This window comes from Macaca thibetana, chromosome 2 (genome assembly GCF_024542745.1).
Source record: "Macaca thibetana thibetana isolate TM-01 chromosome 2, ASM2454274v1, whole genome shotgun sequence".
Lineage (NCBI taxonomy): Eukaryota > Metazoa > Chordata > Mammalia > Primates > Cercopithecidae > Macaca > Macaca thibetana.
The window spans coordinates 147873536-147899495 of NC_065579.1; the positions used below are offsets into that span (position 1 = coordinate 147873536).

The 25960-nt window shown below is 49.3% G+C and overlaps 1 protein-coding gene across 5 annotated transcripts in view; it reads right to left on the bottom strand.

Moving 5' to 3' along the window:
- The window catches only part of CHCHD6 (coiled-coil-helix-coiled-coil-helix domain containing 6), a 238033-nt gene that overhangs the window by 43050 nt on the left and 169023 nt on the right, over positions 1-25960 (bottom strand). For all 5 annotated transcript variants that reach the window (XM_050781747.1, XM_050781743.1, XM_050781746.1 and 2 more), the window contains exon 6: positions 2524-2594. In XM_050781747.1, the coding sequence (XP_050637704.1) occupies positions 2524-2594 (71 nt within the window). The remainder of the gene's footprint in view (positions 1-2523; positions 2595-25960) is intronic.

A 25960-nucleotide genomic window follows, 5' to 3' on the forward strand; every position in this document is an offset into this window, starting at 1 on the left:
ACAAAAGGAGTTATTTGACCTCTCCAGACTCTTCACTTCTATGTGAAACTAACAAGAGTAAATATAGAATGGAGTTGAAATGCCTTGCAGAGTACTTACTGCTTGTAAATAGTGGTAATTATTATCAAGGGATGCTGTAAACAAACACACAAAAAACCCTTATGCTTCACTCAGATTAAAAATACATTCACATCCATCCCACCTTGCCTTCGGGGGATATGAGGATGAGAAAGGCTATGACAATAAAGCCAAATTAACAAAGGGGCTGCCCAATGATGGTGGGCCACTTGGCAGGTGACAAGCATTATGGTTATCAACAGAAAGCTGCCTAGCTTCTCCCCCAGTGCATCTTCTCCTTGGTAGGTGGGTCCTGGCTCCAGGTAAAAAGGGAGGGGCTGTTGGCCCTGAAAGAAGCTGCTTGGGTAAGAGAAGGGGCAGCAGCTGTGGCCTGGCCCACCTCCAGGGATCACATCCATGCTGTAGCTGTCACTCATCAGCCTCTTTGATGTGGCTGCCACCACAGCTCTCCTTCTCAATGTTCTGTGATTCCAGGTATTTCTCAGCCCCAGATGAACAGGACGTACCAGGGGGAACCCTTCAGAAACAGGTCGAGGGCTGGCCATCAGTGGGGGCAGGCTGTCTGTGTGTGGGGTGGCTCATACCCTGCAGGGCAGTGCAGCACCCTCCAACTCCTGGATGCAGGCAGCCTTGGTGCTCACTCACTCAGGCTCTGTGTGGTCCCAGCATCAGCAGGGCTGTGCTTCTATCTCAACACCTGTCCTTGTCTCTATCTGCCTATTGGAAGATTCTCTTCCTCCCAGGCTCCTAGTATTGCTACAGGACTTGAAATTTCAGGATAATTGGTCTTCTTTTTTTTTTTTTTTTTTTTTGAGATGGTGTCTCGCTCTGTAGACCAGGCTGGAATGTAGTGGCACAATCGCAGCTCATGCAACCTCCACCTCCCAGGTTCAAGTGATTCTTCCACCTCAGCCTCCCAAGTAGCTGGGATTACAGGCATGTGCCACAACATCCGGCTAATTTTTGTACTTTTAGGAGAGATGGGGTTTTACCATGTTGGCCAGGCTGATCTCGAACTCTTGACCTCAGGTGATCTGTCCACCTCGGCCTCCCAAAGTGCTGGGATTACAGGTGTGAGCCACCACATCTAGCAAAATTTCAAGATAATTATTTTCTCTTCCCCAAACTCATTCTTAAATGGCTCTGCCACAATATATAGTATCCCCATGAGCTTTAGGTGTTTAGTGTTCAAGAAGAAAACCCCTACACTAAGCCTGGGCAACATGGTGAAACCCCATCTCTACAAAAAATACAAAAATTAGCTGGGCGTGGCACACACCTGTGGTCTCAGCTACTTGGGAGGCTGAGGTGGGAGGATCACCTGAGCCCAGGAGGTCAAGGCTGCATTGCGCCATGATTGCGCCACTACACTCCAGGGCCCACACAGTGAGACCCTGTCTCAAAAAAAGATCCCCAAACCAGCCTACATTGTTGCCTGTCCTATTCTGTGCCTTTGGATCTATACTGACTATTCGTCTGTCCCCCCTGTCCTTCTAGCTCCTCACAGTTCTCTGCACAGCTGTTTTTACAAGTATCATGCAAACCTGTCTCTGACACTTCTTTCTCATGAGGCCAGACCCACTGCTCACAACTCTGTGCCCTGAGGGCTGCTGGGTGAATTGCCCCAATTCACTCTTGGGAGGGAGCAGCCTTCCCAGGGAGTGGATGGAGTTGGTGGTAGCCCCTTGGCTAATTTATGAAGGTCTCTCAGGTCCATAGAGACCAACTTCACACAGAGAACCCATAAGACCCAATTCCTTCCAGCAAGGATCACTTTCTGACCTTCCAGGGAACTGTACTATTGACTGAGTAGAGCCACATTGGTACTGGGCACACTGTGAGCACCTCCCTGCTCCTGAGTCCTCAATGGATGGTACAGGAGCACCACAGACAGGGGACAGAATGCTGACACTTAGGACTGTGTGATCTGAGCAAGCCAGCAGCTCTCTGGGCCTCAGTTCCTCTGGGCATGAAGCGTGGGCCACCCCGAGCAGGAGTGCGCACAGGGTGCACTGCACGTACCTGGCACAGGAAGCATTGAGAGGGGATACCTTCCCCTGAAAACCCCTCCACAGTCAGAGGGGAGAGAAGCCAGCAGAATTCCTGCCCCAACTCCTTCTGGGGCCTGACAGCCAGTTCCTCAGCTAGCTACACAAGGAAAGGAGCCCCTGCTCACCAGACACTGGGCCCTGAAAATAACTCTGCAAGTCTACCTCAGCCCCAATCCAATTTGCCAAGGAGCTAGATAAGAACTGAGTGCTAATTTGGCCAATTACAGATGACCAATGGCTACCTCAGATCCAGGTGAGAGAGCTGAGGAACAGATGGTTGTATGTATTATTAGGGAAACTTGAAATTAGGCAGGTGGTGGCAGGTTTCTAGCCACATGTGGGAATTTTTACAAATGTGGGCCAAGTTTACAAAGAATAATAAACATATTCTTACTTTATTGTGCTCTCCATCTTCGAAGCTGCCTCATGGAATTGCTGTGAAGACAGTTTATACATCTCAGCATTCTACAAGGAGAAAAACAGAACTGGTTACCAAAGACTGAAATTTCCCTCTGCTCCCTCATAGGATGCAACCACATTAGAAATTGACAGATGCTAATTTCTTGACCGGCATCAAAGCCGACTGGTGATTAATCCACAGCTTGGGTTCCAGCTCCACCACACATGGCTGCTGCTACAGAATCCTAGAGTAGCAATGGCTGCAAGTGCGTTATGAGATCCTCTAGCTCAGGGGTTAGCAAACCACGATTTATGAGCAAAATCCGGCCTGCCACCTGTTCTTGTGAATAAGGTTTTACGGGCACACAGCCACGCTCATTTGTTCACGTATTGTCTGTGGCTGCTTCTGTGCTACAGCTATGATAGAGACTACATGGCCTACAAAGCTTAAAGTACTTACTATCTTTAAAGAAAAAAATTGCTCAGTCTTGATCTGGTCCAACCCCTATTTTACAGGTAGACTTTCCTTCCCAGAGAGGTGAAATGACTTGTCCAAAGTCACAGAGCAATGGGGCAGTGTCAGGACTACAACCCAGGTGTCTGGATTCCCAGTCTGGGACACACTCTGCTGCCTACCCTGACCACCCTACTTATTGGAACAGGAATCATCTGTCTAGATTGTTGAGGGGAGCATCCACAGGCACACACTTAATTTGTCCTGAGATCACCCAATACGTGTGCACCTACAGACCTAGGTTTGTGGAGGGAAGGCCCAGGCCTGGGGGCAAAACACAGCTGGGTCTAAGTCCTGATGCCACCACCATGTGGCTGTGGGTAGGTTATGGAACTTTGCTGTGCCTCAGAGGCAAGCTGCTCCAGGCCACAAAGGCCCAGGCCCACATCTTCCTTTCTTTGTGAAGCTCCAGCACCTTCGCATGTTCTGAGGGGAGACGGACATTAACACATATGCTAGCAGCCCCCCGCCGTGCTCCAGGTGGGAGTGTGGTGAAGCCCACACATGGACGTGTAGGCAGCAGGGAGAAGGCCAGCCTTGGGCTGACTCATGAGGAAGCAGTTTCAGAAATGAAACAACCTGAGGTGGGGCAGGGCCCGTGGTCAGACCTCCCCAGTGCGGGTGAGGAAGGCGCAGCAGATGTCACATGGAGTTGGCTTGAGGTCAGATCTTTTGCAGACACAACCACATCTACTCCTCAAAGCCTCACATGGGCACTTTGGGAGGCTGAAGTGGGTGGATCACCTGAGGTCAGGAGTTCAAGACCAGCCTGGCCAACATGGCAAAACCTCATCTCTACTAAAAATAAAAAATTAGCTGGGTGTGGTGGCAGGCGCCTGTAATCCCAGCTACTTGGGAGGTTGAGGCATGAGAATCGCTTGAACCTGAGAGGTGGAGGTTACAGTGAGCCGAGACTGCCACTGCACTTCAGCCTGGGCAACAAGAGTGAAACTCCAAAAAAAAAAAAAAAAAAAAAAAAAGCTCATACAGGCAGCATGATTATCCCTGTTCTACAGATGAGCAAATGGGAGCTTCAGGCCTCAGGTACCTACTGAAGGCACAGATCAGTCAGTCATTGAAACACGCTTGTGTGGCAGTGAAGGAACTTTAGAGCTGCATTGCCTTGCACATTTATAGGACTTCAGCTAGGCTCTCTCTGCCCACTAGGCACACAGCTAGCCTGGCTGAAGCTGGGCAGACAGGAAATGAGAGGTGCGCAGGGGCAGAGCTACTCAGGGAAAGCACTTCCTGTGCACCATGGACCCCCTCAGCCTTCTACAGGGAAGGTAACTGAGGCAGGGATGGACCCCTACCTCCACTCCATGCAAACGCCCTTCCGCCACAGCCTGGGTGGGGATCGCTTAGCTCTGTCTGAAGTTCCCCTTCATGAGACCTCATCAGGAGACGGCATGGACCACAGACCCACATTTTGATTTGTGCTTTGGCATATGCTGGTGGTGTTCTTTGGGTAAGTCACTTCTCTTAACAGCAACACAGGGTATTACCCAGCCTGCAGTTAGCGGAGAGACAGTTTGGCATACAGCACCCACCTCAGCCCACCACAGCCACTGAATTTTCCAGAGCTAAAATATGCCTCATCCTAAGCCCCGCCCCCCACAATTCATCCTGGCCTACTTCCTTTCCCACAAAACAACCTCATGGCTCAGGCCTTCTCTTTGAGCCAAACCCCTCTTCCTATGGCTGTGCCCACAGGACTCCTGAGTGTCAGGTCACCGTCCTGCAGGCCCAGGCACCTGTTGCCGACCTTCTCAGAGAGCGAATCCTTGACCCAGATGGGCTCGGCCCGCTGTGGGCTTCAGGAGACACTCAGAGACTATGCTCAAGATGCCATACTGCCAGAAATAGCCTGGCTCTGGTGAATTTGGATAGCGCTTGGGTTTGACTGCAAGCTCAGTTTGAACATGTGGTCAACTTGATTTGTCACAGGAAGTACCCACAGGCCAAGAAGTGGCGGTGATTACCCTGCTGCAGCTTCCTCTATTGTTCCTCAGAATGACTCAGAGAAATTCCCCATCCTGTCCTGTCCTGACCTGCCTACCCTCCTCATCTAATCTGCCTGAGCAGACCTACAGGGACGGATGTCCTCACAACCGCAGCTCCCTTGGCACTCGAAGGTCTCCGATTCACAACTTGGAAGTACCGAGCCGGCTTCCTGTGTCCACAAAGCTGCTCATCCATCAGGCCTTTCCAAGGCTGCTGGACCCAGACTCCCTCTTCTGGGGAGGCAGGGCACTCTGTGGACTCCTCAACCAATCACCAGGTCAGGGCATCTAGAAGGACTGGACACTACCAACGTGCATACTGAGAACACGCCAAGTGCCAGAGGGTTCTGAGACAAGTGTGGCTTGCTCCCTGGCCTCGTGGAGCTCTGAGATGGTGGCATCATAATTACAATGGGGCACTCAGCCAGTCATCCTAGGTGCTGTGGGGCACCTGAAAGGACAGCCTGGCAGAAACCATGGGTCAGACTGACTTCCTGGGAGCCAATACCTAACTGAGGCTTAATCTTTTTTATTTACACTAAAGAATGTTTTTGAAAAGTACTTACATATGGTTTTAAAAAACAAAAGTGGAAAGCATGGAGGGTATGCAGTGAACAGTGAGCCTCTTGGCCAGTCTGGACTCAGCCCTCAGTGTGTGTGAGCACACACGTGCCCCACTTGTTCCTGACGCTCACTGGACTGCAGCAGACACAATGTGCCACACCTCATCTTTCTACTGATCCTCAGAGACCTCACCCACTCTGGCTGACCAGCACTTAGTAGTAGGAATGAATACTTTGTAGTATCATCCCTTGAGTATCAGTCAAGCAGCTACCCATCCTTGTACAGAGGTCATTTCTAGTCTTCTACTATTATAAACAAAGCTAAGAGGAACATCTTGGCATCTAGAACTTGGTGCCTAAGTATATCCGTAGGGAACATTGTAGAAGTCAAATTCTTGGGTCAAAGGGTATATCCATTTTAATGAATTTTAAAGGATGAGCAGAAATGAGCCAAATGAGAGGGAGGTCTCCTGAACACAGGCAGTAGTGCGAGGAGCCTGGGGCTGCCACAGGGCTGTGTATGGGGCAAGAGATGCCACTGCTGCTGCAGAGGCACAGGGCAATGGCCAGAAGGGGACGTGGAGGACACCAGCTGTAGGCTCAAAAGCTTGGACTGCACCTCATGGGCAATGAGGGTGAAGAAGGCTTTCCTTTCTCAGTGATGGAGGGGCAGGGAAGATTTTTTTTTTTTTTTTTTTTCCTGAGGCAGGGCCTCACTCCTGGCTGGAGTGCCGTGGTTGATCATAGCCCACTATAACCTCGACCTCTGGGCTCAAGCTATCTCCACCTCAGAGCCACCCCAGTAGCTGGGACCACAGGCATGCACCATCCTGCCCAGCTAATTTTTGTACTTTTTATAGAGAGAGGGTTTCGCCATGTTGGCCAGGCTGGTCTCAAACTCCTGGGCTCAAGTGATCTGCCTGCCTTGGCCTCCCAAAGTGTTGGGATTATAGGTGTGACCTACTGTGCCCAGCTGATTTGTGTTTTTAAAAGAACATTCTGGCAGCTGTGTGGACGATGGCGTCCAGTTCTCCCTGGCTAGGCCATCAGTTCTAGAGAGCTCCTGGAACCCTGCAGCACAGTGCCTGGGAAGGCAGCGTGACTGTGCCTGTAAAGGAGCCCTGCTGCCCACTGAGAGACACTGGGAAACTTCTCTGAAGTGCACTCTACCGAATTCTCACACATTAACTAGCACCCAGTGACCAGGGACTTTCCCGTCGGACTCTTTCGTTTCCCAAATTTGCAGTCTTTTCCTCTGCCCTGTAAACAGCTGCCCCTCCTCCTCCTCCAGCTGCCCCACATGCACATCTGAAAGCAGGAGGCCTGGCCTCCATTAATTAAATCTGCCATTAAAAATTAAATAACGTGAGTAAGAAGGTGTGAGTGTTATCTCCATGGGTTTCCAAAGTCACAGTGTTTCTTCAATTACTTCCCGAGCAGTTTTCATATTTCATACTGTCTGATTTCTCCAAGGGCCTGGATCTGTGAGATCAAAAGCAAGGGTGAGGGTGAGGGAAGCATGGTGAGGAGTCCAGGGAGGAGAAGATGACAAAATATGTCTGAGCAGAAGAGATCACCCGGCAGCCCCTGCCCCAAAGCCAGAATCCAGGTGTGGGGCGGGAGGAAGAAGGACATGGGGCCCAGAGGTCTGAGGGGAACCCCCATAACTATAGAGCAGCATGGGACCAGTGCATTAAGGTGTGTGTAATCACAGATGTGAAGACAACAGAGTCTACTCTGTGGAGGCTGGGGAGAGCAACTTTTGGACTGGAGCCCCGAAAGACACCCCCCACCCACCTCCCGAGTTAAGAGCAGTCATTCACAGTCTACGGTGTGCACAGGCTATGTTGGGCGCCATAGGAGAGAAGGAGCCTAAAAGGGTCATAACACTTGAGCAAAGAAAGAACCAAGGTCTCAGGAGCAGTCCAAGAACAGAGCGGCAGCACAGGGCAGCAGCAACGTGTGCATGCCATGGTCAGACCGCCTGTGCAGGGTCAGGACCCACCTCTTCCGGGTGTGTAACCACAGGCAAGGGTCAAGACCTCTGGGTCTGTTTCTTCAGCTTCTTATCTGTAAAATGACAACAATGACAGAACTTCCTTTCTGCAGTTTTGTGGGAATCGAATGAAAATGCGTATAAAATGCTTAGAACAGTGCCTGGCACAAAGTAAATATTCAATACATGTTTTAATAACTAAACCTCTCCTACTCAAATGCATAAAAACCAACCAAGTATAATATATATTTGCAAGAGAGATCTGAGAGTATCAGAAGAGTGAAGTCTCCTTGGGGATGTAAACTCCACACAGATAGGGACTTTAGCTTGTTTTGTTCACTAACCTATCCCCAGAGCCTATAACAGTGCCTAGCAGACAGCAGGCCCCCAATATAAAGTTGAGTAAATGGACATAGGGGTCAGAACCACTACAGAAAATCCGAGAAGATGATCGCACTTGAGAATATCCGAAAAGATGATCAGGACCTAGTCATTTATAGAGCCAATCAAGAAAGTTTGCTGATTCCCACTATTCCCACTATTCCCACTCTGTGCCAGGAGGCCCTGCTCTAGGGGAGCTGACAGGCTGGAGTGGAAGCCAGCTGAGGGTAGCACAGAATCCGACCAAAGCACAGAGGAGGCTGAGGGTGGGGCCAAGATGGGTGGGAGGCAGTGAGAATCAGGAACCTGGAACCTTTCCCACAAAGTGAGAACATTTCTCCAAATGCTTTGGGAGAATGCAGGAGCCAACAGTCATGGACTGTGCTCTGCTCCCACTAGCAATGTATTCAAAACTTCAATCAAACAGTGATATGTCCACTCACAAGGTTCGACAGCCCTCCTCAGGCCAGGCACTGAAGCAGAGACTTTCCAACAGGTCAATTCCTGGCAAGCTAAAAGCAGTATTTCACGGTAAGAAATACCACCCCTTTGACAGATGAAGAAACTGAGGTTCAGCAAGGCAAAGGGTCCTACTCTGGGTGTCAAAACTTCAAGCAAAACAACAGGATCCGAGGACGGGCCTGGTGGCTTTCCACACAGTGTCAAGCCTTCTATTCTACCGAGTTGTCCCTTGGGAAGAAAAATAACAAACCAAAGGCCATGCAGATACCAGCACATGGTTCCATGTAGAAAAATGTGCAGCCCAGGATCCTGCTGCCCAAAGCAGGGGAGAGATTCCCAGCAAAATTAGTGCAGGTGGGAAAAGGGCCAAGCGTTGACAATGCAAGTAAATCCCAGAAATCTGAGAGGAACAGATTGAAGACAGGAGAGCCCTATGCCAAGATGCTGTCAACATGGCCAAACGCTGGTCATCTGGTGAGATTTGGAACTTAACAGCCTAATTATCCAAAGCTTCTCAAAATTCACAGGAACGCTACATTTTAAGGGAAGTGAAGAAAATAAACACATTCAGGATTCGGAGAAAGAGTTTCTGATGTGAAAATAGTAAAAACCACAAATAAGTGAGAAATGAACACAAGTCTTTTTAAAAAGGTCCAAATAATCAATATAAAAAATTAAAAGCTCAGGACATGCAGTCAGCTACCCATCCAATGAATGAATGAATGAGAATTTTAATTTTGTTAAGTGGCTGCACATCTGGTACTTGGCAAACTTACGAGGCTAGTCGGCTATGCCCTACTGTGCTGTCATCTGGAGAGGGAGACCCCTCTTTCCTGACTTGCTCTTCACTTACCCAAAACAAGTGTGCACAGACCCTGAAGAGATTCAGAGATCTGCCTTGACTAGAGTCAATGCAAAGTCAAGTGAACCTTCCATGCAACTTGTAATTCCTGAGACCCTAGGCTGGCGTCTTTGCCCATTCCCCTTCTTAGCTATCTCAACTCTACCAGTTACCTCTGAATTCCCATCGTCAGATGACTTCATTTCCACCCAAGAGACAATAGCAGCTGCCGCTGGGCATACATACCCCCAGCACTTTCCACCAGGGCCAGGCATGCCTCTGCCCACACCCATGGCCCCTGCACCCTCAGAAGAGATGCCCACCAGCCATCTGGGTTCTTTGTTCCAGCATCTACTGTGACATGGATGATGACTCCCCCTTCCCTGAATGTGCCTCTTCATTGGTCCAGGGAGAAAAATGTCTACCTAGCTTTCAGGAGTGCTGAGGATCCAGTGAATAATGAATGCAAACAGACTGAGCACAGCAGGAACCAAGAGAGGTGAAGTCCTTGACTTCACAGAGCCAACACTTTGGATATGGAGGGGAAAAAAAACAAAACCACAGCAGGCTAAATAAAGTGAAAAGGAGCAACAAGGTAGGGGTATTGTTTTAAATGATTGGCTAGGGAAGGCTTCTCCCTCCTGCACCCCCGGCTGACACTGGGCAGAAGTCTGAATAATGTGAACAAGAGGAGTAAGTCAAGACTGGGAAAAGTCTGGGATGAGAACAGGCCCAGTGTAAAGCAGCAAGATGAGCGCAGTCAGAAGGTGTTGGAGGGCGTGAGGCACAGATGCAGGGAGGGCCAGTAGGGTTGGGCCTCAAGCCACAGAGCCCGTTCCAGAGTTGGTAGGGAGCCACTGGGCTTAATCAGGGAAAAGACCCCATCTGATGTCCATTCTGGAAGGACTGCTGGCTGCCATGTAATGGTGTTGACTGGGAAGAAAGAGTGGAAGCGGCCGTCAGCCTGGAAGCCCGGAGGCGGCTGCAGTGGCCCAGAGAGATGGGTGGGTCATTAGCTGAGGGAGTGTGGAACACCATCTCCACTAGTGGCAGTTCAGAATGAGACAACACCACAGGCTTGGACCTGCTAAGTTTTAAACATAGAGGAGACAATGGGCGGGGAAGTCAAGATAGCAGCTGGAGTGGGAGTGAGGTGCTGAGGACGGGCTGGAGTCTAAGATGCAGATCTGATGGCGTCTGTGCAGCGTCTACTCAGGAAGGCTTGGCCCTCGTCAGAACTGTGCTCCATCAATGATCTGATCCCACTCGTATTTCCTCTTTCCCTCTGCCAGTCAGTCTCCTTCCAGAACTCTCCTGTTACATGCCCTCGTCTCTTGGTTCTCGCATCATGTCCCTGATTCCTGCAGTTCTTAAAGTACTGAATACCACTAGCTATCTAGCTCCTGGAGGGCTACCTGTCATTCACCACTGCTTCCTATCCCATGGGTCCCTATCTCAGGCTGCAACCAAATTCAGAGAACCCTGTCTCCTTGCTTGTTACCTGACTCCTTCCTTTTCTGTTCCCTGTCACTGCTTCCATTCAGTCTTTATCATCTTATGAGTGGACAAACACAAGGATGCATCTCACATAACCCCCATCCTGGCCACCCTGCTGCTCCATCCCCTGACTGCGGCTACAGGGACAACCCTCCTCCACAGCTCTCAGCTGAGAACTTGCATGGTTCCCCTTGCCTGCAGCATGACATCCAAGACGCCCCCTGTGAGGTCGGGCCCTCTCTGGTAAATAATCTTGGCACTGTCCCCATAGGCGCTGCACTTCTCCTGCAATGCCTTGCTGTTTCCAAGCCTCCATGATGTTCTAGATGTTCTTTCCTCTGCTAATTCTTCCCTGTCTACCCGAGAAACTCCTGTTCATGCTTTGAGACCCAACAACCAGGTCATCTCTGCTGAACAATGTCATTCTTCTCCCAGGCAAAACTAATCATTTCCTTCCCAGTGTGCTGTACCAAGACACTTTTCAGCGGCATTTCCCACTGCAATCATCTGCTGACATGCCTGTCTCCCTGGCTTAGACTGGGACCCGAATGGGCTCAGAGTCAGTTTTTTACCTTGATGGCTTAATGCTTGGCCAACCATGGGTCTGACAGATGCCTGCTTGAAATATGAATGAAGGCGCTGTTTCTTGGCTCATTCTGGATGTGACACATTCCAGACTGCTCTGCCCTCATCACCTCTAGCTTAAGGTAGTCAAGTCCACTGCTCCCGCCCCCGGCCTAGCCTCCTGGAGGCAGCAGGGGCAGTCCTAAAAGCCATGCCTCAATACCTCACATCCTAGCTCAAGCCCCTTCCCTCCTCCACCAGGGCACCCTACCCTTCCCCTTCTAGGCACCTCGTTCTGGGACATCTATTCCATGTCCTATTTCTTAACACAGCTGGCTGGCTGCCATCTAAACCTTGCTACAGTGTGAACTGCTAATTAGAGTGTTAGTGAGAGTGGCTTTAGGTGAGACCCTCCCAGAAATACTGGCATTCGTGAGAAGGAAGAGAAAAGATCCCTCTATGTCACTCTCTCTCTGTTGGTGCCATGATGCGGAGTCCAAGGCTTACAGCCGAGTGTTCTAGACCATGCCTCTTCTGGGTCTGTGGCTGAATCTATCATTTCAGTCATTACTGGGGTGTGCATATGCTGCTGCTGTATGTAGTTGTGTGTATATATGTATGTATACACACACACACACACACACAGACTTTGCAAAGAGTAGAGCAACAGATAAGCATAAAGCTGTGTTAATTGGCAATAGCCGCACAGGCTTTTTAACAAGGTAATTCACACTGAATACTAAACAGCAGCCATCAGCCTTTGGGGGAGTGCTGAGTGTCATCCCAGAGATATTTTTCACTGCAAGTGGCCAAGACAAGTGTTTGAGTGGGAATGACCCACCTCTTTGGTGGACTTTGGCAGTGGAGCCCCAGAGGAGACACAGACAAGGGACTTTAGCCTGTAGTTTCCTGGAAAGGGCACACACAGGAATTTTTGAAGACTACAGGGCTAACCAAATCTATCCAGTGATTTGTAAGAGGAGGGACTAACCAGGGGTGAGAGGCAGCTCTGTGACACTGTCCCCGTAGGAGACAGTATGAGGGAAGGGTTTGTGTTTTGGTATAAAAGATAACAGAAAAAGTGTTCAGAGGAATGGGATTATTCAAGAAAAACTTCATGGAAGAAATGCCTGATCAACAGTTAAAGGCACAAGATCAAAGTCCCATTTAAAGTGATGTATAAAAACAAATTTTTAAAATTATGCTATGGTATGTGAAAGGTAAATCTCATCCTACCTAGACCCAGGGCCTGCAGATGAGGATGGGATCCCCTGGAGCCAACCTGAGGCCAGGGAGAGGGTGTTAAAGTAGAAAGGAAGGTAGAGAGCTTCAAATGGCTGCAAAGTACAGAACAGCATTTAACCTGGGACAGAAGCCATGTGAGGGCAGACAAGGAGGGAATGCCACAGTGTGCTTGGAGTAAACAGGATCGACAAGGAAATCTACTGCCGTAATCACTCCACTGGCAGGGTGTGGGAGGAGGCAGGGCCGTCCAGCTGGGTGGCACCACTATCTGCACAAAGGCTAGGCAGCCAGCCATGCCTTGGTGCTGCTGGGTGGTTGGTTTTTACATTTGCAAAAACATACTCAAGTAAATGAATATCTAAAGAGTTTGAAAACAAAATGCATAGCACAACAGACATTTTTTAAAAAATCAAGGGACACGAATTTTAATTCTGATTCTGCTACTTACTAGTGATCTGACCCCTGAATAAGATTGTACAGAGTCTTGACGGTTGTGGATTGCTACGATTCTCTGCAACAGAGTAGAAGAGTAAAAAAATCCAAGGACAACCCAAAATCTGGGAAATCCAAGGTTGGGAGGGAATTCCAGGGTTAAGGGACGTTACGCCCTGAGGATCCAGTGCGGCTGCTCAGACTGAAGGCGGGGGTGGTTCTCTGCATCAGATCTACAGACACTGTGCATTTGAGCCAAGCAGGCACTAACAGACGCTTCTGCTCTTTGTGCTGATCCTAGAGTTCCGCTTTCAGGTGGAGTGTGGAGGGAAGGCTGGACAAGGCACTGCACTCAGCGTTTCTCAGTGTTGGAGATGCTCAGCCCTCCTGACAGCGGCCAGCCACACTCCTGAGAGCAGGCCCCAGTTTCCCTCAGAATACCCCGAGGAGATGGCTGTGCCCCCAGGCAGGCAGCTACAAGCATGCCTGCTGACCTTCCTTTGCAGGGAACTCACCACGGACTCCTGACTTAATCTCTGCCTGCTCAGTCGTCGGCAGTATGGCAGTATACAGCCTTGCTACTCAAAAGATGTCTTCCGTGCCAGCAGCACCAACATGGCCAGGAAGCCTGTTGGAAATGCAGAATCTCTCAGATCCTTCTCCACACCTGCTCTTTACAAGCCTGCAGGTGGTTCACGTGTGTGAGCTCTGAGGAGCACTGGGTGTGCAGAAGGGAGGCCTCTAGGGGTCTTGGTTCCAAACACTACATTGATTTTTTTTTTTTTTTTTTTTTTTTTTTTTAAGACACAGTCTTGCTCTGTCGCCCACGCTGGAGTGCAGTGGCATGATCTCAGCTCACTGCAACCTCTGCCTCCTGGGTTCACGCCATTCTCCTGCCTCAGCCTCCTGAGTAGCTGGGACTACAGGCACCTGCCACCACGCCCAGCTAATTTTTTTGTATTTTTAGTAGAGACGGGGTTTCACCGTGTTAGCCAGGATGGTCTCGATCTCCTGACCTCGTGATCCACCCACCTCAGCCTCCCAAAGTGCTGGGATTACAGGCTTGAGCCACCACACCCAGCCTACGTTGATTTTTTAAAAATATGAATGCCCTTGGTTGGGTCTTGCTCTCCTCTTCCTAATAGTCCTTCTACCCTTCATGTACCTGCAGTTCCCATTGGGCTCTGGAAGGCAGCCATGCTGTGGCCCTTCACTCTAGGCCAGTGGTCCCCAACCCTGGCTGTGCACTGGCAAATACCTGAGCCACTGTTACACATTCTGCCTGAGCCCACCCCATACCACAGAGACCCTGATTACTGGTCTAGGGTGGGCCTTAGGCATCAGTATCTTACAGAAGCTCTCCCAAGATATTCTAATGTGCAGCTCATGTTGAGAATCATTGTTGTAAGGTCAGGGAATCTGGAATTTAAACTGGAGACCTGAGTTTAAATCCTGGGTTCTCCACTCACTAGTTTTATGCCTTAGGACGAATTACTTAACCTGCATGTTCCTGTTTCCTCATCTAACAAATGAGGGCAGTAGGAGTAGCTATCTAGTAGATCTGGTCCCTCCCTCAGAGGAATACTAAAGGATTAGACAATGCAGGGGGAAAGCTGAGTACAATGCCGGGCAGTGCAACAAGCACTCAATGAGTGACAGTGGCTACTGGCACCACTTTCACACGTGTGGTCACACAGGAGAACCGTGACCCTCTAGTTATCATGACGCTGTTGAGTCTTCTCTTACTAGCACCACCCTTCCTCACATGGCATAATTTCAAATGTTCCCCAAATCCTGCTTACACTCTTTGAAAAGAGCCTCAACTGATCTATGTTCCAGAATGAAATATAAATCTAAGATGTAGTCTGAGTAGGACTTTCTCATACGTATTATACTTTCAGAGACACAGTCTTAGATTGCATTTGGATGGTTCCATTTGAGTCAATTCCTGTTGGTGGCCTCTTTAGCATCCATTCCTTTTCTCCCTTTCTGATAGCTCCCACTTCCCATGGGGAATCCATGTACTTCTAGGGAAGTGGACTACAGCCCCAGATCCACAGGTGGCAGGATGCGACTGAGGTCAGGCCAACTACTGCATTCCAGTGCCCTGGCCACAGGACTGATGAGTAACTAAGGTGGTCCAGTCAGGATGAGTGAAACTTAGGACGACTGCCAGGAATTCTGAGACACAGACAGCGTCTCCTGTCAGAGGAGGGCAAAACTAAGAGTCAGAGAAATGAGCAGTTTATGGCTGAAGCTGACCATGTAGGCTACACCACCCTGGGTCTCCTGTTACATGTTTCTTAGCCAGTAAGTTAGTCAGAGTTAGCCTTTTCCTTCTTGAAGCTGATGGTATGCATCACCACTTGCCCCTGTGAAGCTGTTTCAGCACCTGCTCTGTGCCAAGTGCTGGGCTGGTGATACAGTTCAGATCTCTGTCGCTGCCAAATATCATGTCAACATCTCCCCAGTGTTGGAGGTGGGGCCTGGGGGCTGTTTGCATCATGAAGGTAGATCCCCCATGGCTTAGTGCCATCCCCTTGGTGATGAGTGAGGTCAGGCAAGATCCAGTTTTTTAAAAGTGTGTCGCACCTGGCCAGGCGTCATGGCTCACACCTGTAATCCCAGCACTCTGGGAGGCTGAGATGGGCGGATCACCTGAGTTCGGGTGTTCAAGACCAGCCTGACCAACATGGAGAAACCCTGTCTCTGCTAAAAATACAAAATTAGCCAGGCGTGGTGGCACATGCCTGTAATCCCAGCTATTCAGGAGGCTGAGGCAGGAGAATCACTTGAACCCGGGAGGCAGAGTTTGCAGTGAGCTGAGATCGCACCATTGCACTTCAGCCTGGGCAACAAGAGCAAAACTCTGTCTAAAAAAAAAAAAAAAAAAAAAAGTGTCACATCTCCCTTCCTTCTCTCTTGCTCCTGCTCCAGCCATGTGAGACACCTACTCCCCATTCGCCTTCTGCCATGACTGGAAGTTTCCTGAGGTATTCCCAGAAACAGATGCTAGCACTGTGCTTCCTGTACAGCCGGCAGAACCGTGAGCCAATTAAACCTCTTTTCTTTATTAATTACCCAGCCTCAGGTATTTCTTTACAGCAATGCAAGAATGGCCTAACGCAGAAAGCTGAGTGACTTACAAACAGTATCTCCTTTGATTCTCACAACACTGGAAAGGTAGGTGTCACTCCATTTGACAGGCGATACATGCCAGGCTCAGAAAAGTCAACTGATCTTCCCAGGACATAGAGGTAGGCAGTAAAAAGGCTAGAGTTAAGATCTGGTCTCCAACTCCATATCACACTGAGCTTAATGTCAAGGAAAACTCCCAAGGTCTTTTCCGTTCACGTTGCTACACACTACATGTACAGTGAGTTTTCTGGGACATAGCAAAAAAGCCCAATACTTTTTCCTGTCAAATTTCAACACAAAAAAATTAAAAAACATACAATTTAACAAATAGGATCTGGTGAGATTGTGGGAGACTGACTTATCACTGTGACAATCAGGACACTGCTGGTTTTAAGTAACAGACAACTAGAATCAAAGTGGCCTGATCAGCTCAAGGGAATTATTGGCTCTCACAACTTTAACATCCAGTGGTGCTGTACAAATCAAGTGGCTAGATGAGATCACCACAAATTTGGTGATTTCCATCTCCTGGCTCTGCTTTCTTCAGGTCAGGTTCATGCTAAGCGTGGTTTTCCTCTCGGTTGCACTGCTGAGGGCTGCAGCAGGAGGACAAAGTGTCCCTTTCCAATGCGCTATGGAAGGGTACTCTCAAGACCAGGAAAGGTGAATGGATGAAATCAAAAAAGAGCTGTGCTCTCTGAAGCCCAAGGGATTATTTCTCCCAGGTCCCCAAACTTCTCTTCTGTCTTCTGGGTGGGCTGTGTCATCTAAAGCAACCACGATAGACAGGAGGATGGTGTATGTACATCAACATCAGTGACTTGGAGAACACATTAGAATTAGCACTGGGTTCATCTCACTCAGAAACGCATGGGCTATATCAATAGAAAAGGAAGGTTTCCAAACGAAAATTCAGATACTGACACCGAAGAAAGGAAAATGGATTCCAGGCAGCCCAATACTGCAAATGTCTTTGACGGTCATTCAACACATTTACTACCCATCCAAGCTTTGGAAAATTTTGCAGATTTGATGAGTAGGTTTCTTCATCTTTATCTAAATCGTAATCAAAACAATGACCAGGATAGGAATAAGGAAAACTCTGTGGGTTAATGTTGATGTGTTTCTTAGCATTTTTCCAATATGGTAATTAAACCTATCACACAACCTGGGCATCTCAACATTTAGCCACCTGGCCCAGAACGATGTCATCAGATCCCACCAAACACTGCACAGAAAGGCAGTTACAGTAAACTTGAGCTACATAGTCTACTCTTTTAGACATCACTGAAGAAAACAATGTTAGCCTGAGACCCTCAGAGTCAGTGGTGGCACCCAGAGCCTCACCTCTGTGTCTAACTGCCTGTGGGAACCAAATGCCCCACAGGCCCTCAACACATGTACATTTGATGTACTTACTACTGCCCATCTTACCAATTTCCTCCTTTTAATATTTACTGAGGTGAAGTTCACATAACAAATTTAACCATTTTAAAGTGAATATTTCAGTGGCATTTAATAAATTCACAGCCAGGCATGGTGGGTCACGTGCATAATCTCAGCACTTTGGGAGGCTGAGGAGGGCAGATCATCTGAGGTCAGGAGTTTGAGACCAGCCTGGTCAACATGGCGAAACCCTATCTCTACTAAAAATACAAAAATTAGCTGGGCGTGGTGACGGGTGCCTATAATCCCAGCTACTTGGGAGGCTGAGACTGGAGAATCACTTGAACCTGGGAGGCAGACGTTGCAGTGAGCTGAGATTGCACCACTGCACTCCAGCCTCAGCAATAAGAGCAAAAATCCATCTCAAAAAAATTAAAAAGTAAATTAATTAATTAATTCACCACCAATGCCTCTATCTACTTCCAAAATATCATTCCATATAAAACCCCTTATCTCCCTGTTTTCCTTTCCAGTCCCCACATCTCCTCTGTGCCCCAGCTGGCCAGATGCATGTCCAGCGCCGTGCCCGGCACAACTCAGGTGCTCAGTAAATAAGTAACTGTGTCTATTCCTGGTGACTTCCCAGCTGGGAAATAAAGGGAAGCCCAGAGGGGCAAGCAAATAGCAAAACAAAACAAACTTTCCCAAGTTTTAATGTTCAGCTTTACTGGGGAAGAACATGGGGACCTCATTCCCAGCCTGACTTTGGAAGGACAGTCCAGGGGGTGTGAGCTGGGCTGGCGGCAGGGTGCTGATCTTGCAATGGGTCCTGCGGACCTGAAGGGCCCCACCCACAGCTGCCCGAGCCTGTAAAAACTGTAACAGAGAAGGAGGCCACTGCCAATCAGCAGAGCACAGTATTCGCAAGACAGGTTTTGCGGGGCCTCTCCATGCACCAGGGTGGTCCTCATGGCGACCCTGTGGGAGTTTCCATGTTCCCCACTTCACAGGCAGAGACCGAGAATGAAAGACTCATCTAGGGCCACAATCCCACTTGGTAGAAAACCCAGGACTGTCCACATGCAGAGGGCTCCTATGCTGGGGTGTACATGCCCATAAGGTACCAGGCAGCTGGAGGGAAGGGACAGGGAAGGGAAGAGCATTCCAGGCAGAGCAAATGGGGAGCCAAAGGGCCTAGGGGGACAAACTGAAAAACGGTCAGAATGGCTAGAGGCTCAAAGTGCCACTGCAAGTGATCTCATTAAATCCTATCAGCCAGAGAAGGCTGGGAACATCGTCTCCTTTTTATAGCTGAGAAAACAGGTTCAGAGAGGTGAAGAATGTTGTTCAAGGTCACAGAGCCAGTGAGTAGTGGAGGAAAAATTTAAACCCAGGTCTGTCTGACTCCCAAAACCACGAACTGCCTACACTTTCTGCATCAGACAATAGGGAATAAAAAAAAGTCTTTCAGTAAAAAGCTAGTAAGAAACAGGCACAGGATAAAATCAGATGAAAAAGCAGGTTTGCTCTGTTAATAATGTCCTAGTTAAAAGAGTAACACCCTGTCTCTAGCACATTAACCCACAGCATCACCACTATATTAATCCAAAAGAAGAAAAATCTTTCACAGTCGTTATCTATTGATACCACGGCATGCTTGTGAAGAGAACCTTGTCCATGGTCATAGTACTTAGAGATACAAAGAGGATTAATGGTTCCTGAAATGCAGCCAGTCTCGATGAACAGAGATGCTAGCCCTGCTGCAGCAGCAGCGTCTGTGGGACCCTGGGGAGTGTGCGCCAGCTGGGGGACCCTGTCAGCGCAGCTCTCTCTCCCTGAACAGCACAGGCCGTACATCAGGACCCCACACTGATGCTCTGCCCCTCATCCCTTCCCTTCAGCTCCCATCTGACTCTCCGCACCTCGTCCATGTTGGGGAGTCTATGCTGATGCACTCTGGCAGGTTAAGGTCCTCACTGGTAACCTGGACTACAGCAGTAGGAGGTGTTCCTTCAAACTGAAAGGATGGGACAGGGAAAATGCAGAAAAGCGAGGTCCTGGGAAAGAAGTCTCAGGAGGTGAGGGTCCATCTCCACCACTCACCGTTTCCCTCTCTAGCCCTCATGTCTCCTCTGTGCTCCAGCTGGCTGAACTGGAGCATCATGCATGAGTCCACATACCCTTCGAGGGTCTGCTAGCCCACTCCTGCCACTCCAAAGGTTGACATCTAGGGAAACATGTCTCATATGAGAGGCCCCTGAACTGCTCACTTCAGTTGATCTGATCACAGGGCAGCAGATCCACAGCCGGGTTGATCAGGTATGAGAAGAGAAGCTGGGCCAAGCAGATTTCCTTTGGGAATAGACAAAGAAGTGAGTGGCCAGTTGGCAATGGAGGTAATGCAAGAGGAAGTCACCGGGGGGATTGGGGCTGAGGTCGACCAAAGATGAAAGGAACTCTGAGAGGCCAGAAAAAGCAGATGGGCTATGTGGAGACCGGGCAGCAGGGAGCAAATACAGCTAAGCACAGAGAGGGCAGAGACCTGGCCAGGAGCCGTCCAGGGCCCTGCCACCTCCTGGTTCTGGGCTAGGTACATCTTTAAGATAAAGTTCATTTTATTGAGAAGACTACCCCAATCTAAAGTACTTTTTGACAAAGTCCCAAAGAGCAGAGGAGAGAGAACATATGCCCTCCAGGGTGTAGGGGTTAAAGCTTGAAGTTGCCCAAGGCAAGGGAAGATAAAATTGCTTTGAAATTGCTTGTTTTATCTTGAAAAGTAACTTGACTTTTCCATGCTATTTCATAATATCAATGTTTGCTTTAATATAAAAATAGCATCTCTCCCCTCAAAGCTTCATGTAAAACTGACGTTCCAGGAAGATGTGCCCTTCCTAGGCTGTGGTTTCACATCTTCCACCCTGGCAAATGAATAGGCAACCCTGGGGGGCACAGAGACCCCGGGGTGGGACTTGCTGAGCCAGAACATCTCTCAGAGCCCTCCCAGCTCTCACTAGCACACCGTGAGCCAGAGGCTTGGCAGTGAATAAACACCCTATCCTTCGGTGCGGCAGAGGCAAGAGGTCTCATCTCTGATCCATATTCTGTATGGCAAGCAGGCAGCCACACACAGCAGCTGCCCTAAGGCCTTTTAGAAGGCTTTCGCTCATGCCTATTCCTACCAACCTAAGTCACATGGCAGGACGCCAGAAGGAACTGGAAGGGGTGGGGGATGGGGTCAGCAAATACAGCAAAGGAACAAGTTTGGGGCCAGCAGGAGTCACACCCTCCTGCAACCAGCTCTGTTTCCATGCCTAAAAAGAACTATAAAGGGACACATACAAAATCTAGTGATTTCTAGGAAAACGCTTGTTCTCCAAATAATGGGTGTTTGGTTCTGTTGCTCAAGACAGAGGGCCTTTCACTGGAACTTGAACACAAATTTCTAGTGGCCCAAATGACATTTCCACCCAAGTATCTTGTGAACTCAACTTCAGTGTGTGCAGAGGGCTATTATTTCCTCTCTCTAGTCCTCCCTCTTTTCTCCTGCTGCAAATAGCCTAGAATGATGGACACAGATGCTGCTGCTGATGAAATACAGCCAGCCAGTAATGGTCATTCCTATCTGTCACCCCAGCACCCAGACCCTCATGAAGCTCTTCCTTCTAAATAGCTCTCAGAGGAATACTTTCCTTCCGCTAACTCACTGTGCCCTCCGGCAAGTCACCTCACCATTCCAGGTTCTAGCAAAATGAGGCAATTAGATCACACTGATTTGAAGGTTCCTTTCAGCTTGAAGAATCTATGATTTTAGCTATGCAACCATTAGCAAGAATGAGAAAGGTTTATTATGATTTTAGCTATGCAACCATTAGCAAGAATGAGAAAGGTTTATATATACAACAGAGAAAGAACTGCAAGACATATTATTAAGGTGAAAAAAGCAAGCTACAGAACAATATCATGTGATTTCATTTGGGTAAAGTATATGCTTGAATATGCATTACAAATTTCTGAAAGGATATGTAAGAAAGTGTTAATAGTGGCTACTCTCTGGTGAGTGGGATAAGGGGTTGGCAGAAAAAAGATGTTCAATCTTGCATTGACTGAAATGTTTTACCATGTACACATGTGGCTCTTTAAATTACATGAAGAGGTGAATGGAAAGCACCTTTTGTTGCACGTGTCTTTGCAGTGCCTCCAGATATCTCCTGCTGTCGCACACACTGGAAGGACAACTGCAGTGCTGCTCCCGCCACGGCTGTATGGCCCAGTCTGTGATCCCTCCAGACCTCCTTTATGTGCCCAACACCACCCCTTCACCAGCCTCCTGCTCCGTCTGCTGGGAGCTCACACTCAGTCTGCCTCCCACTGTCATGGGTGTGTGCTGACGCCGGCTGGATGGCCTATTGGGTATCCTGCGCGGTGCTGAGGATTGAGCACACACCGAGGAAGAAATGGGCCCTGTCCCTGAGGAGTATCTAGTCTGGAACAGAACTCCTCTCCCCTACTGCTTCCTGTCTTCCAAATGCCGCTTCCATCCATCCTGTTCCATGCACAACAGCATCCTGCATTCCATGCCCCTTTCTCCATATGTTTAATGTCTGTCCTTTGTCTTGGAAAGGCCTGAATTCTTCATGAGCCTCAAGTGGCCCCAAAGAACAGAGAACCTGCTTCACAAAGACCCTTGTGTGCCTTTAAGAGACCCCTGGGCTCCTGGCAAACGCTGAGGAAGGACTAGCCCCCAAGGGGCAGCACGTCACTTCTTTGGGCCTTCACTGGGCAGTGCCAGGTTGTGTCTAAGAAAAACACATGGCCTCAAGCAAGGGGGGGGGGACATTGGGTGTGCCATGGGGCATCTCAGGAAAAGGGTTTGAAGTGTTACCATGACGCAGCTGCCTCCCAGCTAGAGGAAGGACAATACAAAGGTGAGGAAAACACAAAAACCTAACCGGGTAATAGCCAAGCACAACCTCCTAAACGCACCTGGTTCTTCTGGGTGGAGCCCTGGAGGTGTGTTTGCAGCCCTCTCAGCAGCACAGCCCCCGCCTAGGGCAGGGCCATCTCGAAGCCCAGCTGCCTCCTACTCTGCCAGTCACCATCCCTTCTGGGGTTAGGGGCACCAGGACATCTAATGCACATCCCCCAGGAGTTGGCTGCTTCTCCCACAGCTTTCAGCCACCTGTTTTTGGGTGGCCTCTCTTCCAGGCCTAGGAGCAGGGTTGCACAGGACACCCAGGATAGTCAATGCATCTGTACTCTGCTGAAGGGGTCTGGCCCAACCAAGCCATGCTTTAACTATCTCCCCTTAGCGGGGTTCAGTGTTTCTCCCCAGGTAGAGCCCTGCTGGCTATGGGGGTTCCTTTCATAGGCAAATTTCCCTACAGACTGAACCCCTGAATCTGGAGCCTCACTATCATTGCACTGTCATTTTATCTTTTGTAATAAAGGACTAGGACTCATTGGATTAATGGCTTTTATCACAATTCCTGAGCAAGAAATAGAAACTATTAGGCATGCTCAATGTCTGTCTTGACATCATTCAAGGAGGCCAGAGCACTGGTGGCAAGGTCGTCAATTCCCACAGGGCTAGACAAAGTAGAGAATATGAATGAGTCACTCAGGGCTACAAGACACCTCAATGACAGAGAGTGGAGAGAAAAAACCTGCTATCCTCAGGAATCCAAATAATTATATACTGTTCTATTCAAAGCCTAGAGATCACTCAATTAAAAATAAATCAGCGGGCTGGGCGTGGTGGCTCATGTCTGTAATCCCAGCACTTTGGGAGGCCAGCCGAGATGGCAGATCACTTGAGGCCAGGAGTTCGAAACCAGCCTGGCAAAACCCCATCTCTACTGAAAATAAATTAGCTGTGCATAATAGCGGGTCCCTGTAATCCCAGCTACTTGGGAGGCTGAGGCAAGAGAATCATTTGAACCCAGGTGGCAGAGCTTGCAGTGAGCTGAGATTGCGCCACTGCACTCCAGCCTGGGAGACAGAGCAAGACTGCCTCAAAAAAAAAAAAAAAAAAAAAAAAAAAAAAAAGACTCAGCTGAAGAGACTTTCAGGAAATAAGAACTATTTGAGAAAAGGAAATCATACCCAGTCAGCACCACTTTCACCTGAGACAGACACAATGGCAGGCAGAAGTGCCAGGCAAGGCATGGGTGCGCTGTGTTACAGCGGAGGAGCTGCGTTTGTTTTTAGGCCTCGAATCTAAGAGGAACAGAGCATGCCAGTTCCTCAGGAGTTTCTAAACTCACATCTCATATGGAAATGAGAGTAAGGGAATACAGTCTGGAGAAGAGGGGCTTTATGCAGAGAAGGAAAGGGGCACAAATGCCATCTTCAGGGTCTTGAAAGCTGGATGTGGGCTAGGGATGGACCTGTGTGCCCCTGGAGGGCAGAAGCAAAACCGTGTAGCAGGAATTTCAGGGGTGCCCAACGCTGAAGCAGCTCTAAGTCTCAGGGCTGTAGGCAAAGAAAGGAACTACACTGTGAAGTTGTGAGCACCCTACAGCAGGAAAGACCAAGGTGAGGAGCCATTTATTGGGGATGCTGTGGAAGAATGTTCTGGATAGAGTCAGGGGCTGGGCTGGATGACGTGCACGGATTAGAAGCCCAGCTGGGTTATAATGTTTTCCATGGCTGTTGTTTGAGGTTTTGTAGTCTCTTTAAGTCATAGCGCCTTAACTAAAGAACAACCAGCTCTCATGAGAGGGACTCCAGGCCTGTACAAGCACAGGACTCAATGTTGGAGCTGAGCCCGCCCAGGCTGGCGCTGAAAGGGCCATAATGACATCCTCCAGAGGAGGAGCTGCAGTAGGCACAGAGGATCCTCCCGGTGTCTTGCTCAGAGCTGAGGCTTTGGGTCCCCATGAGAAAAACCATGCAACCCGTAGGCTGTGAGACACTGTCGCTGGCCCTGCCTGGACCAAGGCCCCTGCGATGTCTGCCACAGGCTGCACAGGATGCTTCTCCTGGACACTCCAGCTCAGTCACAAGCACAGGTGCTTCCCAAAAGCCGGTGGCTTAGATTTCATTACCCCAGAACACAGGGCCACCGTCGCAGATCTGGAACACGGCTAGTTCCAACTCACATGCCCCCTGCCACCAGCCTTTCTTCTCTCTCCCCACACCCAGTGGTTCAAGCCAGGAGCCTAAGGCTGCCCTTGATCTAGCTCCGTCTTACTTAACCCCTCAAGCCTATCAGTAAGGTGTCATTACCCCAAACACATTTCAAGCCCAAGCACTTCTCACAACCCCACTCCCTCAACCCTGGTTCCAGCTGCCCCGTTTCACATGGGATGGCTGAACAGCCACCTCCTAATGGATCTTCTAGGTTCCAGACTCACCCTACTGGCTTACCCTCCTCAAGGCAGCTGCAGCCATCTTCCCAAAGTGCAAAGTCACATCTGCCTCTCATCCCTGTGGGATGACCATGGAACTGCCTCCTGGCCCCTACCGAGGCCTATCTAATAGGGCCCTCCTGCCCCTCACTGGCCTCACCCCTGCCGCCCCTCTCCCACTAGACTCCTGGTGCACTGGCCATCCCCCTGCCCTGTAAACCTGCAGATGCATTTCCACCTCAAAGCCCTGCCGTCAGCTCTGCCTTCTGCTCAAGGATCTTCCCAGAGCTTGGATCCAGATCTACCCCTCGATCGCTTCCACGACTGCCACCTCCACATTCAGGTCTCAAGTGTTACTTGCTTAGGGAGGCTCCACAGGACCAGCTAATGCAACCCCCAGGCCTTTCCAACACGGTATACTTGGGCTGCAGCACCCTACCAGCACCTGACACGTCTCCACAGCATGCTGGTCTACTGGCTGTTTCCCTACTAGGATATGTCCTGGGGAAGAAACAATGTCTTATTTATTGCTGACTCCCCAGCACCCAGGGCAGTGCCTGGTACATAGTAGCTGCTAAAAATTCACCCCATCCCAATCCGCCCCCTGGCCAAATTGCAATCCCACTGGGCACTTCCTAAAAAGTCCCTCACAACCTTTTTCACTGAGAAATTCAGTACCATGTAGCTTCAATGCTTCCCCATCTCCAACATTCCCTCCTCACTCCCTGGGAAACTCCAGTCAAAGTGAGACACTGTGCCTTGGAGGGAAGAGCCATAGTCCTGAGGTGGACTAGGGACAGAAACAGGCTGAGAACTGCTGCTCAGAAATACATCTGGAAAAATCAAGCCACTGAAGGTGTTACTTACTAAGTTATACAAATAATCATAAAATCTTACAATGTTGCTTTAGTAGGGTTCTTAGAGAACATCTAGCACAGGGTTTTTTAAATTTAGGCTAAAGAACTGTTTGTTGTTCAAGTGGACTCTTACTCAGAAGCCCCACAGCTACAGAAATGCAGGCACTGCTGCTTTGTGTATATGACACAGAGCCCAGTCCCTAT